The sequence below is a fragment of the Phascolarctos cinereus genome, unplaced genomic scaffold (genome assembly GCF_003287225.1).
Source record: "Phascolarctos cinereus isolate Bilbo 61053 unplaced genomic scaffold, phaCin_HiC Scaffold_8;HRSCAF=390, whole genome shotgun sequence".
NCBI lineage: Eukaryota > Metazoa > Chordata > Mammalia > Diprotodontia > Phascolarctidae > Phascolarctos > Phascolarctos cinereus.
In genome coordinates, this window is record NW_027556291.1 from 77,718,728 (window position 1) to 77,734,168 (window position 15,441).

Consider the following 15,441-nt stretch of genomic DNA (forward strand, 5'->3'; position numbering starts at 1 on the left):
AGACAAAGGCAAACACAATGCTGAATCATTATCCCACAGACTAAGGCTGGGAGACATCTGAGCTACTACATTAAGGTGTGTGTTTAAGATATGAGCTATTCAGTCCAATACTTTATTCCTTTCTTTATCCTAAACAACTTGGCAAATGGGTATTTGGCCTAGTCATCTGCCTGCTGCTAGATGTTTGCCTGTACGGAAAAAGGTCCTTAAATGCCTCAAAATGATGCCAGAACAATTGGGTATTGGTACAACTGATTGAGGGCCTTTGCTGTTATTCTATTAATTACTAAAACTATTATTCTATTAATTACTAAAATTAATCAGAAACTTCTTCAGTTTGGGGAAGAGAATTTCAGTGCAATCAATTTTGTTAGAGAAAGGTTAACGTATGGGATATCTTTGCATTAATGGAGAAGTCAATTTCATTCAAAGTTCACTACTATTGTGGAAATAATACCAATTTATACTGTGTGTCCTGTGCTACAAACATGTTTTGTTGTAAACAGCTTACAGATATGCACTGTCTTGGAATTAATTACCCACAGACGCTTTCAAGTCTTTTATGATAACTGAAATAAAGTTAGCCTCTTATAAGCAAATTTGTTTGTGTAACTGCTGAACTCAAGGGCAGAAAGCTTCTACCTGCAAAATTGTTGTCACTTACACTTACTGCGTAGGGTTGGATCCTCAGTAGAATGTGACCTTCTTAAAGGAATTAGAATCAGAGTGGAAACTTTTGAGAAAATAACAAGATCGATAATCCTGTATGTCAAAAGCAAATACTAGCATCCTGGGGCTCCCGGTTTCTTTCTTTGCTTTCCTCTTCTCTGCCATCACTTTCAATGCTCCTTATACTTGGGCTCCCAGATTGAACTGGCTTGCCAGATTTACGTCTCCTAGACTATCTATCAGCTGTCCACCCGCAGATGGTCATGCAACAGAGATATCTCTTCAACACGCTCCTCAACCCCTGGATGCTGCTTCAGCCTCATTTTACTCCACCACTGACAACAAGGACTGAAAATTCTTTTGTTCGTGGAACTCGATCAATTCCTTATTTTCCTCCCCTGGCCATGCTACACCCATCTAGATCAGTTTGTGTTGTCTGCAGGGATGTGGCCTCTCATCACCATAATAGGGCAGCTGTTTGTCAAAATTGTTTCAATTGTTTTCATAAACACACAAGATTTCTAGGACCAGGATGTAGGGCAGACAATATTTGTGTTACTATGCTCCAAGAAATGCCCTATGGTCCCGTGATTTACATATTTTGGACGGCATGTTTTACTAGGAGGTACCTGCCCCTTGTGGTTCTTGGTCAGTGGAAAGAATCAGATTACGATTCCGTTTGACTAAGTTTTTTCAACTTCTAGGACATTGAAGGAAACATGGGGTTAGAAATCTGCCTTTTTTTAAAAAAAATCTTTTACAGCATAAAAGCATGTACAAGATTGTAATACGTAAAATCATTATTTATCTTTGACTCTGACACAATTTTGTCCATAATAAGCCTCTGTAAAATCTTAATTTTTGTTCATGATTATTTTTGTACCTGCTAAACCTTTGTTTCAGCATAATAAAACCTAGGTTTTGGCCTCTATTACTGGGGTGAATTTATTTTGGCAGTAGGAAACTCCAGAAAAACTGAAAATAGGAGATATTTTCCCATACCAAATCTGGCAACCACAAAGGGAGAGAAGGTAAGGTTGGAAAGACTCGGCCTTGCACTTGAGAAATTCTCCTGTGTGCACGAGGCTATATGCACCTTAGAGAGTTTGAAGGGGAAAACCCAGCCAAGCCAGAAAGACTGCTTTCCAAAATTGCAGAAAGGGAATTAAGCCTGTTTTCTATGTGTGCCCTCTGTACTTCTATATATGGGTCTGCATTTGGTTTTTGGTTTTTTTTTTTCTCTTGCATTTAAATAGTCAATCTGTTGAAACTTTTGTGGTGCTTAGGCTGGAAGGGACAACCTCAGTGTCTGGGAGGAGATACCTACTGCAGGCTCAGATCTGGGGAGAATGGTCAAAGTCAGTTTCTTGAAGGAACTGCCTCTGAGGAACTCACGCCTGGAGAGGGTGGGCAAGGTCCATCTGGGAAGAAAGGCTTTTGAGATATTGTTCCAGCAGGGAGTAAGAGGCAAAGAAAGAAACGTGCTCACGGGTGGCTGATCAAATGTTGCTGTCTCTGTGAGACTGTCAGGGCAGAAGGGGAGGCTGGAGGACCTCAGCCTCGCAGAGACTCTGGATGCACACCTCTGAGGAAGGATGGCCAAGGCAAGTCTGATTAGGAGACTCCTTTGGGAACTCAGCCCTAGGGAGAATGAGCAAGGTCAGTCTCTGAGATCAGACCCCCCTGGACAGCTTGAGGGAATGGAATATTCATTTACTGTGGGCCTACTATGTGCCAGGCAACAAACTAAACCCTCCTCAAATACTGTCTTGGGTTTTGCTAGGAGACCTTAAGCCAGACCTCTCTGTTTTCCTCTAAAGTCTCTGTGTGGTTCACTATACACTGTGGTGTTTTAAAAGTTCAAGAGACAGAGTTTAGGGGTAATTAAATGATTTTCGGCTTGCATATTTATTAATAAAAAGAGGTCAGTGGCCCTCTTGAATTCCAAAGACCCTTCATGGGGATGGGCTCACATTTTACATGCCCTTGGGAGAGTGGATGTTCCTGAGGGTGGCAATCAACTCTGATTGGCAACAGGGAAAGAGAGAGAATGAATATTATAATGGGAGGTGAGTTACATTAAAATGAGGGTCTTGGGGGTATGTGACTTGGATCCCTCAAGTCTTGGTCAAAGAGACTTGCCCATTTGCATATCACCTGTCTGAGAAAAGGGAGAATCAACACCTTCCCAGACCTGTCTGAGTAACGCAAGGAGCAGGAATCTTCCCATTACCCAAACTTAGAATCTCTCTTACTGTCTGGTTAGATAGTGGCCTTGGAAAGTCTTGGTTTAAAACTTCCCATGCTGGCTGATTTCTGGATGAGGAAGTAGAAAAGGGGAAAAACCTTGACCTCAATGCAATAAGTAGCTATTGCTACCAAGTGAGAGATCATCGGTTCTCTCATCTCCCTATTTGATTCTACTGAGAGAAAGTGTCCTCAGTGAATCACTAACTGATATGACAAAAACGTCATCAAGGGGCTTATAAAAGGAAACAATGTGAGGGGAAAAGGCAAAGAGATCCATTGCACTGGGGTGGACCCTCTGTTAAGTAGACCTTCCAGATGAAAGGCACACAGAGGAAAAACAAATAATAAAGTACAACTGTCATCTCACACAGGGAAAAAGCAAATTATAAAATACAACTCTCATCTCATACAGCTGCCTGGTTCTCAGGACACCATCTTCTGTGTTTGTGTATTCTGTATTTGTGTTCTGGTGTTCTAGTCTAAAGCATGTTTGGTTTGTTCTTTTGTGTTTTTCTTTCTTTGGTTAGGCCCTCTGTGTTAATACCTTCCCCAGGGTCATAGAGCTAGTATGTGTCTAGCGTCTGAGACTGGATTTCAACTCAGGTGCTCCTGACTCTAAGCCCAGTGCTCGACTCACTTCACCACCTAGCTACCCCTTAAACACTTTGTTTTTTAGCATGAAGGTTGGTCATTTTCCTTGAGTTTTAGATTTGAAGGATTTGTCTCACTCAACCTCTATTTTACAGCTTTGTATATTTAATGTACCTTTTGTTTCCAGCATGCATTTTTTATTATATAACAAATTGATCTTGAGGGCAGGTAGGTGGTCCAGTGGATTGAGAATCAGCCCTGGAGTGAGGAGTACCTGACTTCAAATCCGGCCTCAGACAAGTAACACTTACTAGCTGTATGACCCTGGGCAATTCACTTAATCTCACTGCATACAGAAAAAAAAAAATAATGATAAAAAATTAAGTTTACCTTAAAGTAAAAAAATGCTGACAGTTAATAACCCTTGGGACAATTAAACTTTTGAATGATACCATTTGCAATTATAACTCCAGATTTGATTTGATTTTAATGTGGTCTCATTTAAAGTGAAATATGCTCTCCTATTACGCTAATTGTAATTTTTGACCCTCTCTAGGTAGATCACGCTTTACTGCAAAATACCGTTGATTTTTGTCATTAAAGCAATACGCTAAAACACAGACGCATGCACACACACACACCCATCCAAAGTGTTGAATGAGCTATTGCCACTTTTCTCATTTTCACCTCTATATTGTAATAATTCGTGAAGGCATCAGCTGTAAGATGTTTTGACACTCAGAATGACATACAAACATGTCAATAGTTTTAAGGTTTACTTTTACGCCAATAAACAGAGGGAATTACACATCACTGGAAGTGTGATATCTTCAGATGTACTTTTTGGGGTGGTGTGTGTGTGTGTGTGTGTGTGTGTGTGTGCGGGCACGTGTGTGTGGTTTTTTTTTCCATCATCATCATTTTATTTCCCAAGTATAAACAGCATCATGAAATCTGAAGCTCTGTCATGTACCTTTTTGGCAGCATTTCCAACATCATATTTAAAGGGCAGAAGCTGAAAAATTATCATTCCATATTTTGAATCTGCTCCTATTTTCTGTTAGACACAGGGTGTGCTGTTTTTTTTTTCCTTTCTTACTTTGTAATTAAGTTCCGATATTTATGTTTACTTTTTTCCCCCCTTTCTTTCTCTATTCTGAGTTTTTGTTCTGGTGTTTGAGTCAAAAACAGGTTTGGTTTTGTTTTTTCTTCAGAACAACCGTGTTCAGTGACTTCCCCAGGGTAAGTGTCAAGTGGCTGAGACTGGATTTCAACTCAGGTGCTCGTGACTCCAGGTCCACTGCTCTGCCCACTTCACCACCTAGCTACCCCCTAAATACTTTGATTTTTGGCATAAAGATAGTATATTTCCTTCAGTTTTAGATTTGAAAGATTTGTCTTGTTTGACCTCTTTTTCATTGCTCTGTATATTTCATGTACCTTTTGTTTCCAGCATGCATTTTTTATTATATAATAAATTTTTCTACGGGGCAGCTAGGCGGCACAGTGGATAGAGCACCAGCCCTGGAGTCAGGAGTACCTGACTTCAAATATGACCTCAGACACATAACACTTACTAGCTGTGTGACCCTGGGCAAGTCACTTAATCCCATTGAATAGCCAAAAAAAAAATAATAAAAAATTAGTTTATATTAAACTAAAAAATACTGACAGTTAATAACCCTTGGGACAATTAAAATTTTGAATGATACCATTTATAATTGTAAATCCAGATTTGATTTGATTTTGATGTGGTCTCATTTAAAGTGGTATATGTTCTCCTATTAACGCTAATTGTGATTTTTGACCCTCTCTAGGTAGATCACGCTTTAGTGCAAAATGCAGTTGATATTTGTCACTGAGGCAATATGCTAAAACACACAGGCATGCACACACACACACACACACACACACACACACACATCCAAAGACTTTCACGATCTATTGCCACTTTTCTCACTTCTGCCTCTGTAAATAATTCCTGAAGGCATCAGCTGTAAGATTTCTTTCACACTCAGAATGACATACAAATATCTATATAGTTTTAAGGTTTAGTTTTATGCCAATAAAGGAGGGAATTGAACATCACTGGAAGTGTGATATCTTCAGATGCACTTTTTGGGGTGTGTGTGTGTGTGTGTGTGTGTGTGTGTGTGTTTTTCCATCATCATTTCTTTTTTTTACCCAAGTGTAAACAGTGTCATGAAATCTGAAGCTGTGTCAGGTACCTGTTTGGCAGCACTTCCAATCTCATCTTTAAAGGGTGGAAGCCGAAAATTTATCATTGCATATTTTGAATCCTCTCCTATGTTCTGCTATGCACATGGCAAGCTTTTTTTTTTCTTCCTTTGTAATTAAGTTCTAGTATTTCAGTTTATGATGCATTTTTTTCCCCTTTTTCTTTCTCTATTCTGTGTTTGTGTTCTGGTGTTTGAGTCTAAAACAATTTTTTTTTTCGGTAAGGCAATCCGGGTTAAGTGACTTACCCCACGTCGCACAGTTAGCATCAAGTGTCTGAGGTCAGATTTGAAATGTTGTGAAATTCCTAAGCAGAAGTGGGGTACTTGTGGCCTTTATGACATATGTGGCCTTCTAGCATTTTGACTGAGTCCAATTTTTACTGAAGAAATCCTTTTATTAATGGGATTTGTTCTGTAAAATTTGGATTCAGTCAAAGGGCCTCCCTTGACCACCTAGTGGGCCATATGTATCCTTGGGGCCACAGGTTCCCCACTCCCATAAAAGAGAAACTAGGACATCTCACAGTTGAAGTAAGGGGGCTTACAAATTTGATTTCTAGGAAGAAATTTTTATCTGATAGACCATTTATCGATGGCTCATGATATTAAATTGTACCTGGAAGAGTATATGTTGAAGTTATACCTATAAGCTGTCTTAATATTAAGAGACCCCAGATGTAAAGATTTTATGTTTATCTTAGGGGTTAGTATGTAATCTCTGCAGACATGGATATCTGTCAGCATAGAAGCATACAGTGGTCACAGTATTTCTGGGTTTTGAGTGAACTCTTATATATTCACTGTATGTGTTCCTTAATTTCCAATGATTGATTCTGCTTCAGGATGGATTTAAATTAGAAAGGATAAATACAATAAAGCCTTTTTTATGTACTTATGTGAGAAAAAGAATAACAATTGGATCCAGCCCTAATGTGGGATGAGGTAAAATCTCTTGGAACAATATTTTGTTATGTTGTTCTGAGTTATGATTTCGGGTATGACTTTCTGAATTATTAAGTCAATTATTCATCATTCAAGGGAAAAGTCATGTGCTGCTCAAAGGGAGTTAGATCAAACAACTGCTACTGTGCCTGGAAGGTTGAAAGGATGACCTTGCATAGGTAAAGGTAAGAGCTTTATGACTCAGTTTCTCCACTGTGCTATTTCCTTTCTGAAGAGGAGATTTTCCCACCGGGTTCATCCTGTGCCAGGCCACAGGCAGGCCAGGTATTATATATTCTGGGAATAATGTAGAATTTGGCTACATGATTCACTGTTAACTATGACTCTTACACGGAATTAAATAGCGTTAAAGAAGCGTTATCCTGTTATGTTCATGTCAGATGAGTCCATGCCATTGAAGGGGCAGTTTTGATTTTCTTATAACCATCTCCCTCTAGCTTCCTTTCTATAACCAGGGCAGGGGAATTTTAAAAGTTGTTGTTGTTATTTTTATATGATTAATCTTATTGTTGCAATACTGAAACATCTCTGCTTTACTATAATAGGATGCAAGTATGAAAGACCGAATGTTTTTAATTTTCCGATTTGGAATTTGTGGTCACTAATTGTTTCTACTTCCTAACCTAAACAGCTAGATAAATAATTCCTTAGGCTTGTCAGCCATCCTTCTGTTGATCATTAAGCATTCATGTGTAGAATCAGATATGCACAGTGCCACTTCTTTTATGGATGGTGCAATAAGATAGATAGATAGATAGATAGATAGATAGATAGATAGATAAGTAGATACAGATATATCCTAAAAGTGGGCAATAGGACAAAAATGTGATGTGATCAAGATGTAATAAAGGTTTTAAGTTTCAAATTTTATGTAAAAGTGTTCAATTTTAATGGAATAGTAATCTTCACTTTGAGAGAAGCAAAGTATTAGACTGTTTTTAAGAATTACTGTACATATATGCATGTATAATATCTACACACACACACACAGATATACATATATATATATATATATATATATATATATATATATATATGTATATATGATTGGATGCCAAAAATGTTTCCATTAAGAACAATGCCAAAAATACAAGTAAACGTGATATTCTTGGATGATATATTTTAAATATTTTTTTCTTTTGTTCCTGAAGGTAATTAAGAAGACTGCAAAAGTATTGAACAAAGTACTGAACATCCTTCAGGTTCAATTGAATACACATAGATGAATTTTTAAAAATATTTTTTCTTTCTTTTTTTCTGGGATCTACAGGCTTTTATTACATTTCAGTAATAAGTTCAAAATTGGATTACTTATTTTACATGTAAAATTGTGTTAATAATCATAAATAAAAATTTAAGTAGCATTTATTTCCTATTTTGAAGTCTCTGTCTGGTCATATTAAGAGACAGAAGCGGTCATTTTCCAAATCAGGCCTTCATGGATCCTTTTGAAGATTATTCCTTTGACTTGTATGGTCTGATGCTGAGTGAAATGAGCAGAACCAGAACGTTGTACACAGTAACAGTGACATTGTGTGATGACTAGTATTGATAGATTTAACCCTTCTCAGCAATACAAGGATCTAAGACATCTCTAAAAGTCTCATGATGGAAAATGCTGTACACATCCAGAGAGAGAGCTTTGGAGTTTGAATGCAGATCGAAGCATACTATTTGCTTCTCCTGTTGTGTTTTGTTTCCTCTTTGTGGTGGTTCCTCCTAATGGTTCTAATTCTTGCTCACAATATCACTAATGTGAAAATATGTTTAATAAGAATGTATATGTATAACCTATATCAAATTGCGTGCCATCTTGGGGAGGGAGGTGTGGAGGGAGGGAGAGAAAAATTTAAAACTCAAAAGCTTATGGAAGTGATTGCTGATAAAGCAAAATAAATTAATGAAAGAAAAAGATTGTTCTTTTGGCCTGTTGATGGCATTGTCCATATCAGGTACAGGGTTCAAGTAAAGATAGAAACAGTAAGCAGTATGTAAAAACTGAAATTCTCTGAATTTTCAGACCAATTATGATTGCTAATTTAATGTTCTTCATATAGCTCTGTTGTTAATAAAGTTAGCACCATAATATTTAAACTGGTTTTCACCACATGAACTAGTTACTGGAAAACCAAATTTAAGAAGTTGTGTTAGGCCTTACTAAATTGTATGAAGTCTTATCATTAGCAGATTTTAGCAGCCTTACCTTGGCAACCTCTGCAAGTGAGGTAGAACCAGGGAAGCAGATCTACTAGGAAGAACACCTCCAGAATTGCCCTGGTGATGAGGTCTATTCCAGAATTTCTAAGGGAAAATGTTTCCAGGCACTAGATGGCTATGTGGTACTTCTTGGAAAGAAACTGATTAAGTGCAAATTTGGGATGGGTTACCAGGAACAAGCTGAATCAGTGAGACCTTGTATTGTTTAATAATGGTGATCATTATTATGTTACTCTTGCTTTAGTATTTCCTGTTCTTCTCTTTACCTGCAGAGATACATGCCCAAAATCTGATGTGGACATATCTTTTTTTTTTTTCTTCTGTGAGGCAATCAGGGTTAAGTGACTTGCCCAGGGTCACATAGCTAGAAAGTATTGTGTGTCTGAGGTCAGATTAGAATTCAGGTCCTCCTTACTCCAGGGCTGATGCTCTATCCACTGCATCACCTTGCTTCCCCTTAAAGTGAACATATCTATGAAGACAGGGGAAATCGTGATGGGAAATTTTTATCTTTCATTTCCTATTACTAATTTCTCATTTATTCATTTAATATTTTTCATGAGGCAGTTGAGGTTAAGTGACTTGTCCAGGGTCACACAGCTGGTAAGTGCTAAGTGTCTGGTCTGAGGCTGGATTTGAACTCAGGTCCTCCTGACTCCAGGCCTGGTGCACCACCTACTTGCCCCACTAATTTCTTATTATTAAGGGCTCAGGCCCATTCCTCCTGCCACTTTTGGTTAACGGAAAGTTTATCTTCTTTTAATATTAACCTCACCTGCCTAAAACCTGACTCATGGAACAATGGTGTTTAAAGGAAGACTTTTGGCATTCCTGAGATAAGAAAGCAAATGTGAGGAGGAAAGGAATACAGCAATTTAAAAACCTTCAAAAAAGACTTTATTTGTGGAAGAATGTCCCTGATGCCAGTCATGACTTGTAAAGCCCACTTCTTTAAAATGTAGCCTTGTGTTTCCATAAGTGTAGGATTTTGCAAGCTCAGTGTTTAATCTGTAACCTGACTCAGTTTACCAATAGGGTTTGCTTACTAGGTTTGTTCCCTTAGAAGATATATGAGCTTATGATTGCATTTAACTGTGTTCAACTTTTATGACATTGAAGGAAGCATCGGATATTTATGAATATATATATGTATATATATATATATATCAAATCTATACACACACACACACACACACACACACACACATACATGCACACATCTCAACCAGAGTGAAGTGACTAGCCCAAGGTCACACAGCTAGTAAGCGTCTGAGGCTGGATTTGAACTCAGGTCCTCCTGACTCCAGGCCTGGTGCTCTATACCCTGTGCCACTTATGAATCTTGTTTAAAAAATCTTTTATAGCCTAAAAGAATGTACGAGATTGTAATATGTAAAAGAATTATTTATCTGTCACTGGCATAATTTTGTCTATAAAAAGACTCTTTAGAATCCTCATTTTTGCTCAGGAGTATTTTTGTACTTCCTGAACCTGTGCTTAAGCCTAATAAAACCTAAGTTTTTGCCTTTCTTATTTCTACATTGTGGTAGATTTATTGCAGCATTAGTAACCTACCATGCACACTCTAAGAGGAGATATTTTTCCCATAGCAATATAAACATGATCTTAATATTTGAATTAAGAACAAGCAGGTGAGATTTGAATCCAGATCTCCTGATTCCAAGTGCAGAACTCATTCTATGACACCACGCTGCCTCTCCTAGGCCCCCAGTCAGCAGGGTTTCCCTTTTCCAGTAGAACAGGACATAGAGAAGTGTTTGCTATCAGAGCAGGATAGGCAGCAGGGACTGCCAGCTCTTCTTTCATTTTTTTGTTGGGTAGCCTGCTCTAACCCCTCCACCAAAGGGTTCCTAGTGCACTTGGCAGTTGGGTACTATAGAAGATGGAGTACCAGGCCTGGAGTCAGGAATATCTCAGTTCAAATCTGGCCTCAGACACTTAACTAGCTGTGTGACTCTCAACAAGTCACTTCACCTCTATCTGCCTCAGTTTCCTCATCAATAAAATGGGGATCATAATAGCACCTCCCTCCCAGGGTTGTTATGAGGATTAAATGATATAATAATTATAAAGCATTTATTAAGAGTGCCTGGCAATGTAAGTGCTTTATAAATATTAGTTGTTACTACTACTACTACTACTACTACTTTGTTGTTGTTGAGTTGTTTAGGGTTTTATTGCCAAAGGTACTAGAGTGGCTTGCCATTTCCTTCTCCAGGTCATATTCCAGATGAGGAAACCGAGACATAGATTAAGTGACTTGCCCAGGGTCACATAGCTAGTAAGTGTCTGAGGCTGGGATTTGAACTCAGGGATGAGTCTCTATCCACTGCATCACCTAGCTGCCCTCCTTATAATTCTACTACTGCTGCTGCTGCTGCTGCTGCTACTGCTACTACTACTACCAGTAGGGCTCAGGGAAGTTTGTATGACCTTGTGCCAATGTAGTCTGTAGGGCATGTGTGTGTGTGTGTGTGTGTGTGTGTGTGTGTATGGTTGTGAGGTGGCTACAGGAGAGAGGAGGAGGAGGAGTTAGAAAGGCAAGTGAAAAAGACTGAGTTTTCCCCCAGCCTGCAAAAAAGCCACAGTGGGAACATGTTAACCTTGGGGGTGACAGAAAGGGGAAGACACTACCTGAGCCCTGAGGCAGGGAGGAGATGAATAGAATCAAAACACCCAGCGGGGTTCCTCTGTCAGAGGGACAAGTCAGGAGGTCTTGAGAGCTACCGGGATGGCCCATTGCTGGGCCAACCAGACAGAGCTGTCGGCCTGACAGAGCTGGTCAGGGCACACAGCGTTAGGGAAGAGCAGCTGAACTACAACACTTCCCCCCCCCCCATTTGAGAGCAGTCTGGCAGTTGCTCCTAGAGAAAGTAGGGGGGTGAGAGTGAGCCTCTCACACTGGAGATCAGTGCATGCAGGAAGGGCCTTTCAGAATCTCTGTGTAGGGCAAAGGCCAGGTAGGGGAGGCCTCAGAATCAGGCTTATGGCCAAAATCAGTGTGGCGCTCTCTGCCACAGGGTCTCTACCTGCTGGGCCAAGGATAGATGACCTCCAAAGTCCCTGATCCTATATGTTGTCCCAGCAAAGGCCCAGTCCCACCACCTTCCTCTAGGGCCCGCAAAAGTTGTGAAGTTCAAGGGGGTGCACATGGGATGGGATGTTAGCCCCACTGCTGGGGCCTCTGCAGGTAGTAGGTAGAAGGCTTAGAACAAGGCTGAGTGGCCCTAACAGAGACTTAGTGAGACCTCCCCACCTTCCCAGGAGGAAATCCCCAGACTAACTATTTCTCCATATAGTTGGCATCAGAAGAAACCTTGGCCCAAGAGCTTTTGCAGGCCCTTGTGATCACCACAGAGATCTGGTATGATGGAAGCAACAAGGACGTACCCATCCCACCTCAATATTTGAGCTCATCCCCTTTCTGGGAGGCCCAGGTCTTATGGGGTCAGAATGGATCAACACCAGGGCAAAGGCAGAGCTCACTCTTAATTGATTTCATAGCTGGGTAGACCTCTGGGGTCTACTGGAACTCACAGAACAATAAAAGTACACACACACATTTTTTGCAAACAAATCAATATATTTTTAACATTTGTAAAAGACCTCTGAAGGAGGAACTTTACTAGACATCTGTCAATACAGAAGATACTTTTTTTTCTTATCTAAATGTGTATTGGAATCAATATAGCAAACATAAGAACAGTTAAGTCATTGGGCCATAGGGATAAAGCATGTAGAAGGTGAGCATATTCCCATTTCAGGAAGGGGCAGGTAACAGCCCCATGTACCAGATAACCTGACACACCCACACTCCTTTAAAGTGGTGGCATCTTTGGCACCAACAATCTCCAATCAAGGTTTTTGGATACTGAGCGTTAACACAGGTCCTAAGTGCTGAGATTTCAAAGCACAGAACCACAAAAATATGAATACCTTTTGGGGGGGGGACAGCAAAATCAATATATTTTGGACATTTTTGGACACTTCTGAAAGCCTTCTGAAGGAAAAACTTTCCTAGACATCCCTCAATACAGATGAGTGTTTTTCTCTTATCACCAAGCTATACATTGGAATCAACATGGCAAATAATAGTCACATTGCGAAAAGAGGCAGATAACCAACCCCAGTTACCTGACACCCCAACACACCCACACCCCGTTAAAGTGGTGGCATCTTTGGCACCAGCAATCATCAATCAACTTTTTTTGGACACTGAGCATTAACACAGGTCCTAAGTGCTGAGATTTAAAGGCACAGAATCAAAATAAATAAATCAATTTTAAAAGAATAAAAAAATACAAAAAGCATAGAACCATAAAAATAGGTATACCTTTTTGGGGCAGCAAAATCAATACATTTTGGACACTTTTGAAAGCCCTCTGAAGGAAGAACTTTCCTAGACATCCCTCAATACAGATGAGTGTTTTTTTTTCTTATCACCAAATTATGCATTGGAATCAACAGAACAGTTTAGTAATTGGAGCATAGAGACAAAGCATGTAGAAGAGAAACAGTCACGTTGCAAGAAAGGGCAGGTAACCAGCCCCATGTACCAGATTAACTAGGTTAAAGTGGTGACATATCTGGCACTAACAATCTTCAACCAAAGTCTTCGGTCACTGAGCACTAACATAGTTCCTAAGCGCTGAAGTATGGAACCATCAGAATGCAAGGTACATCTCATGCGTTGTAGTCATCTCAGCAGGCAGGGAATGTTCCTACTCGGCATCCCAGTCTCTGTGTCCATTACTGCAAATACTGGTTACTGCTCTGTAAGGGGAGAAGAGGCTTCCTCCATGGAAGCAGTTAACAAAAAATTTAAAGGAACAAACATCAACCCTGAAATAATGCAAGCACAATACAGGAACAGCTAATTTTGGCAAGATGTGGACTGATTTGATACACCCAATAGATAGGCTCCAAGAAATGATAATCTGGCAGGAGCCAAGACCACCAAGCCTTTATATAGCTACTTCCAGGTACTCCTCAGAGGCCAGCTCGTAATCGTCGGCATCAATAAACAGCAGAGAAGGGCTGCTGGCCAGATATTCCAGGAAATCTTGCAAGTGGCTCAGCAGCACAGTCAAGCTGCTGTCATCCAGAGGAGTGCAGGTGAACATAGGGCCCAACTTCTGGAAGAGGCGAAGAAGGTGGGCTCCTCCATAAAGCTGGGACATCTGGCAGGAGGGGTAACTGACCACCAATTCAGCATATTGTGGCCTCTCAAAATCATAAAGCAGCTGGGTGCTCAGGATTACATTAAAGTATTCCTTGACCATGGCCACCAGGCCACAGACGGCATACCTCTTATCCCTGGTACGGCAATTGAGAGGGAAGGTGGCATATTCAGACAGGATGGCATCAACGGTTATCTTGGCTGGCAGATTGCAGAGCTTTTTCTCGAGGGTCACCAGCTCCCAATCTTGTACAAACAGGGGCCTCAGGGACTTGGGCAGGTTGACTTGGACTTCAAATCTGCCTGTGGATTCCTGTTTGGTATCCCCAGCATCACCTCTGCTTCCCCGTGGCCTGCGCCCTTGAATTCGGACCCTTTCACGGCTTCTCTTGGCAGGTGGCTGCATCATTCCAGAGGTGCTACCTTCACCTGGGTCACCCCGGTCGCCTTTATCGCTACCACCACAAGTGAAGGAGTGGCTGCTACTCAGGGAGGAAGCCTGTTTCTGTTCTTTTCTGGTGGTCTTCTGGATAGCGGTATCACTATCCTGCTTTAGCTGGTCAGGAGAGTAGCGGAGCACCCGATTCTCGGGGATCCATTCATAATCCCAGCCACTGAGTATGGGATAGAAGACTTCTTTGGAGGCAAGGGATTGTGGGCCACTGGTGCTGGCTTCCCCGGCTCCCTGGGAACTGGGCCCGCTGCTACTGCTTCTCCCACCGGAGGCCCCTGAACTATGGCGCCCCCTAGGCGGCTGCTGCTGGTGCTGCTGGTGCTCTGCCCAGCTCCGCTAGTGCCGGAGCGGCTGGTGCTGGGGCCTGCACGGCTGGTGCTAGGGCTTGCTCGGCTGGTGCTGGGGCTTGCTCTGCTGGGGCCGGAACCTGCTTTGCTCATGCCGGAACTCGCTTTGTGAGTGCTCTGGGCTGCTGCGCTAGTGCTGGGGCCTGCACGGCTGGTGCTGGGGCCTGCTCGGCTGGTGCTGGGGCCTTCTCGGCTGGTGCTGGGGCCTGCTCGGCTGGTGCTGGGGCCTGCTCTGCTGGTGCTGGAACCTGCTTTGCTCATGCCGGAAGTCGCTTTGTGAGTGCTCTGGCCTGCTGCGCTAGTGCTGGGGCCTTCTCGGCTGGTGCTGGGGCCTGCTCGGCTGGTGCTGGGGCCTGCTCGGCTGGTGCTGGGGCCTGCACGGCTGGTCCCGGAACCTGCTTTGCTCATGCCGGAACTCGCTTTGTGAGTGCTCTGGCCTGCTGCGCTAGTGCTGGGGCCTTCTCGGCTGGTGCTGGGGCCTGCTCGGCTGGTGCTGGGGTTCTCGCTGGT

General features: G+C 41.6%; 1 protein-coding gene and 1 long non-coding RNA gene across 2 annotated transcripts; one reads left to right on the forward strand and one right to left on the reverse strand.

Moving 5' to 3' along the window:
* The first annotated feature begins 1,962 nt into the window (after positions 1-1,962).
* On the forward strand, positions 1,963-10,448 carry LOC110203616 (uncharacterized). Its single transcript, XR_002323015.2, has 3 exons — positions 1,963-2,328; positions 6,789-6,877; positions 7,865-10,448. It is a non-coding gene; the product is annotated as an uncharacterized LOC110203616 (long non-coding RNA).
* A 2,285-nt stretch (positions 10,449-12,733) lies between these two features.
* Positions 12,734-14,536, reverse strand: LOC144455069 (mortality factor 4-like protein 2). The gene has a single exon (XM_078148061.1). It carries the CDS (start codon positions 14,534-14,536, stop codon positions 13,916-13,918), a length of 621 nt encoding a protein of 206 aa, XP_078004187.1. The 3' UTR covers positions 12,734-13,915.
* Between the last annotated feature and the right edge of the window lie 905 nt (positions 14,537-15,441).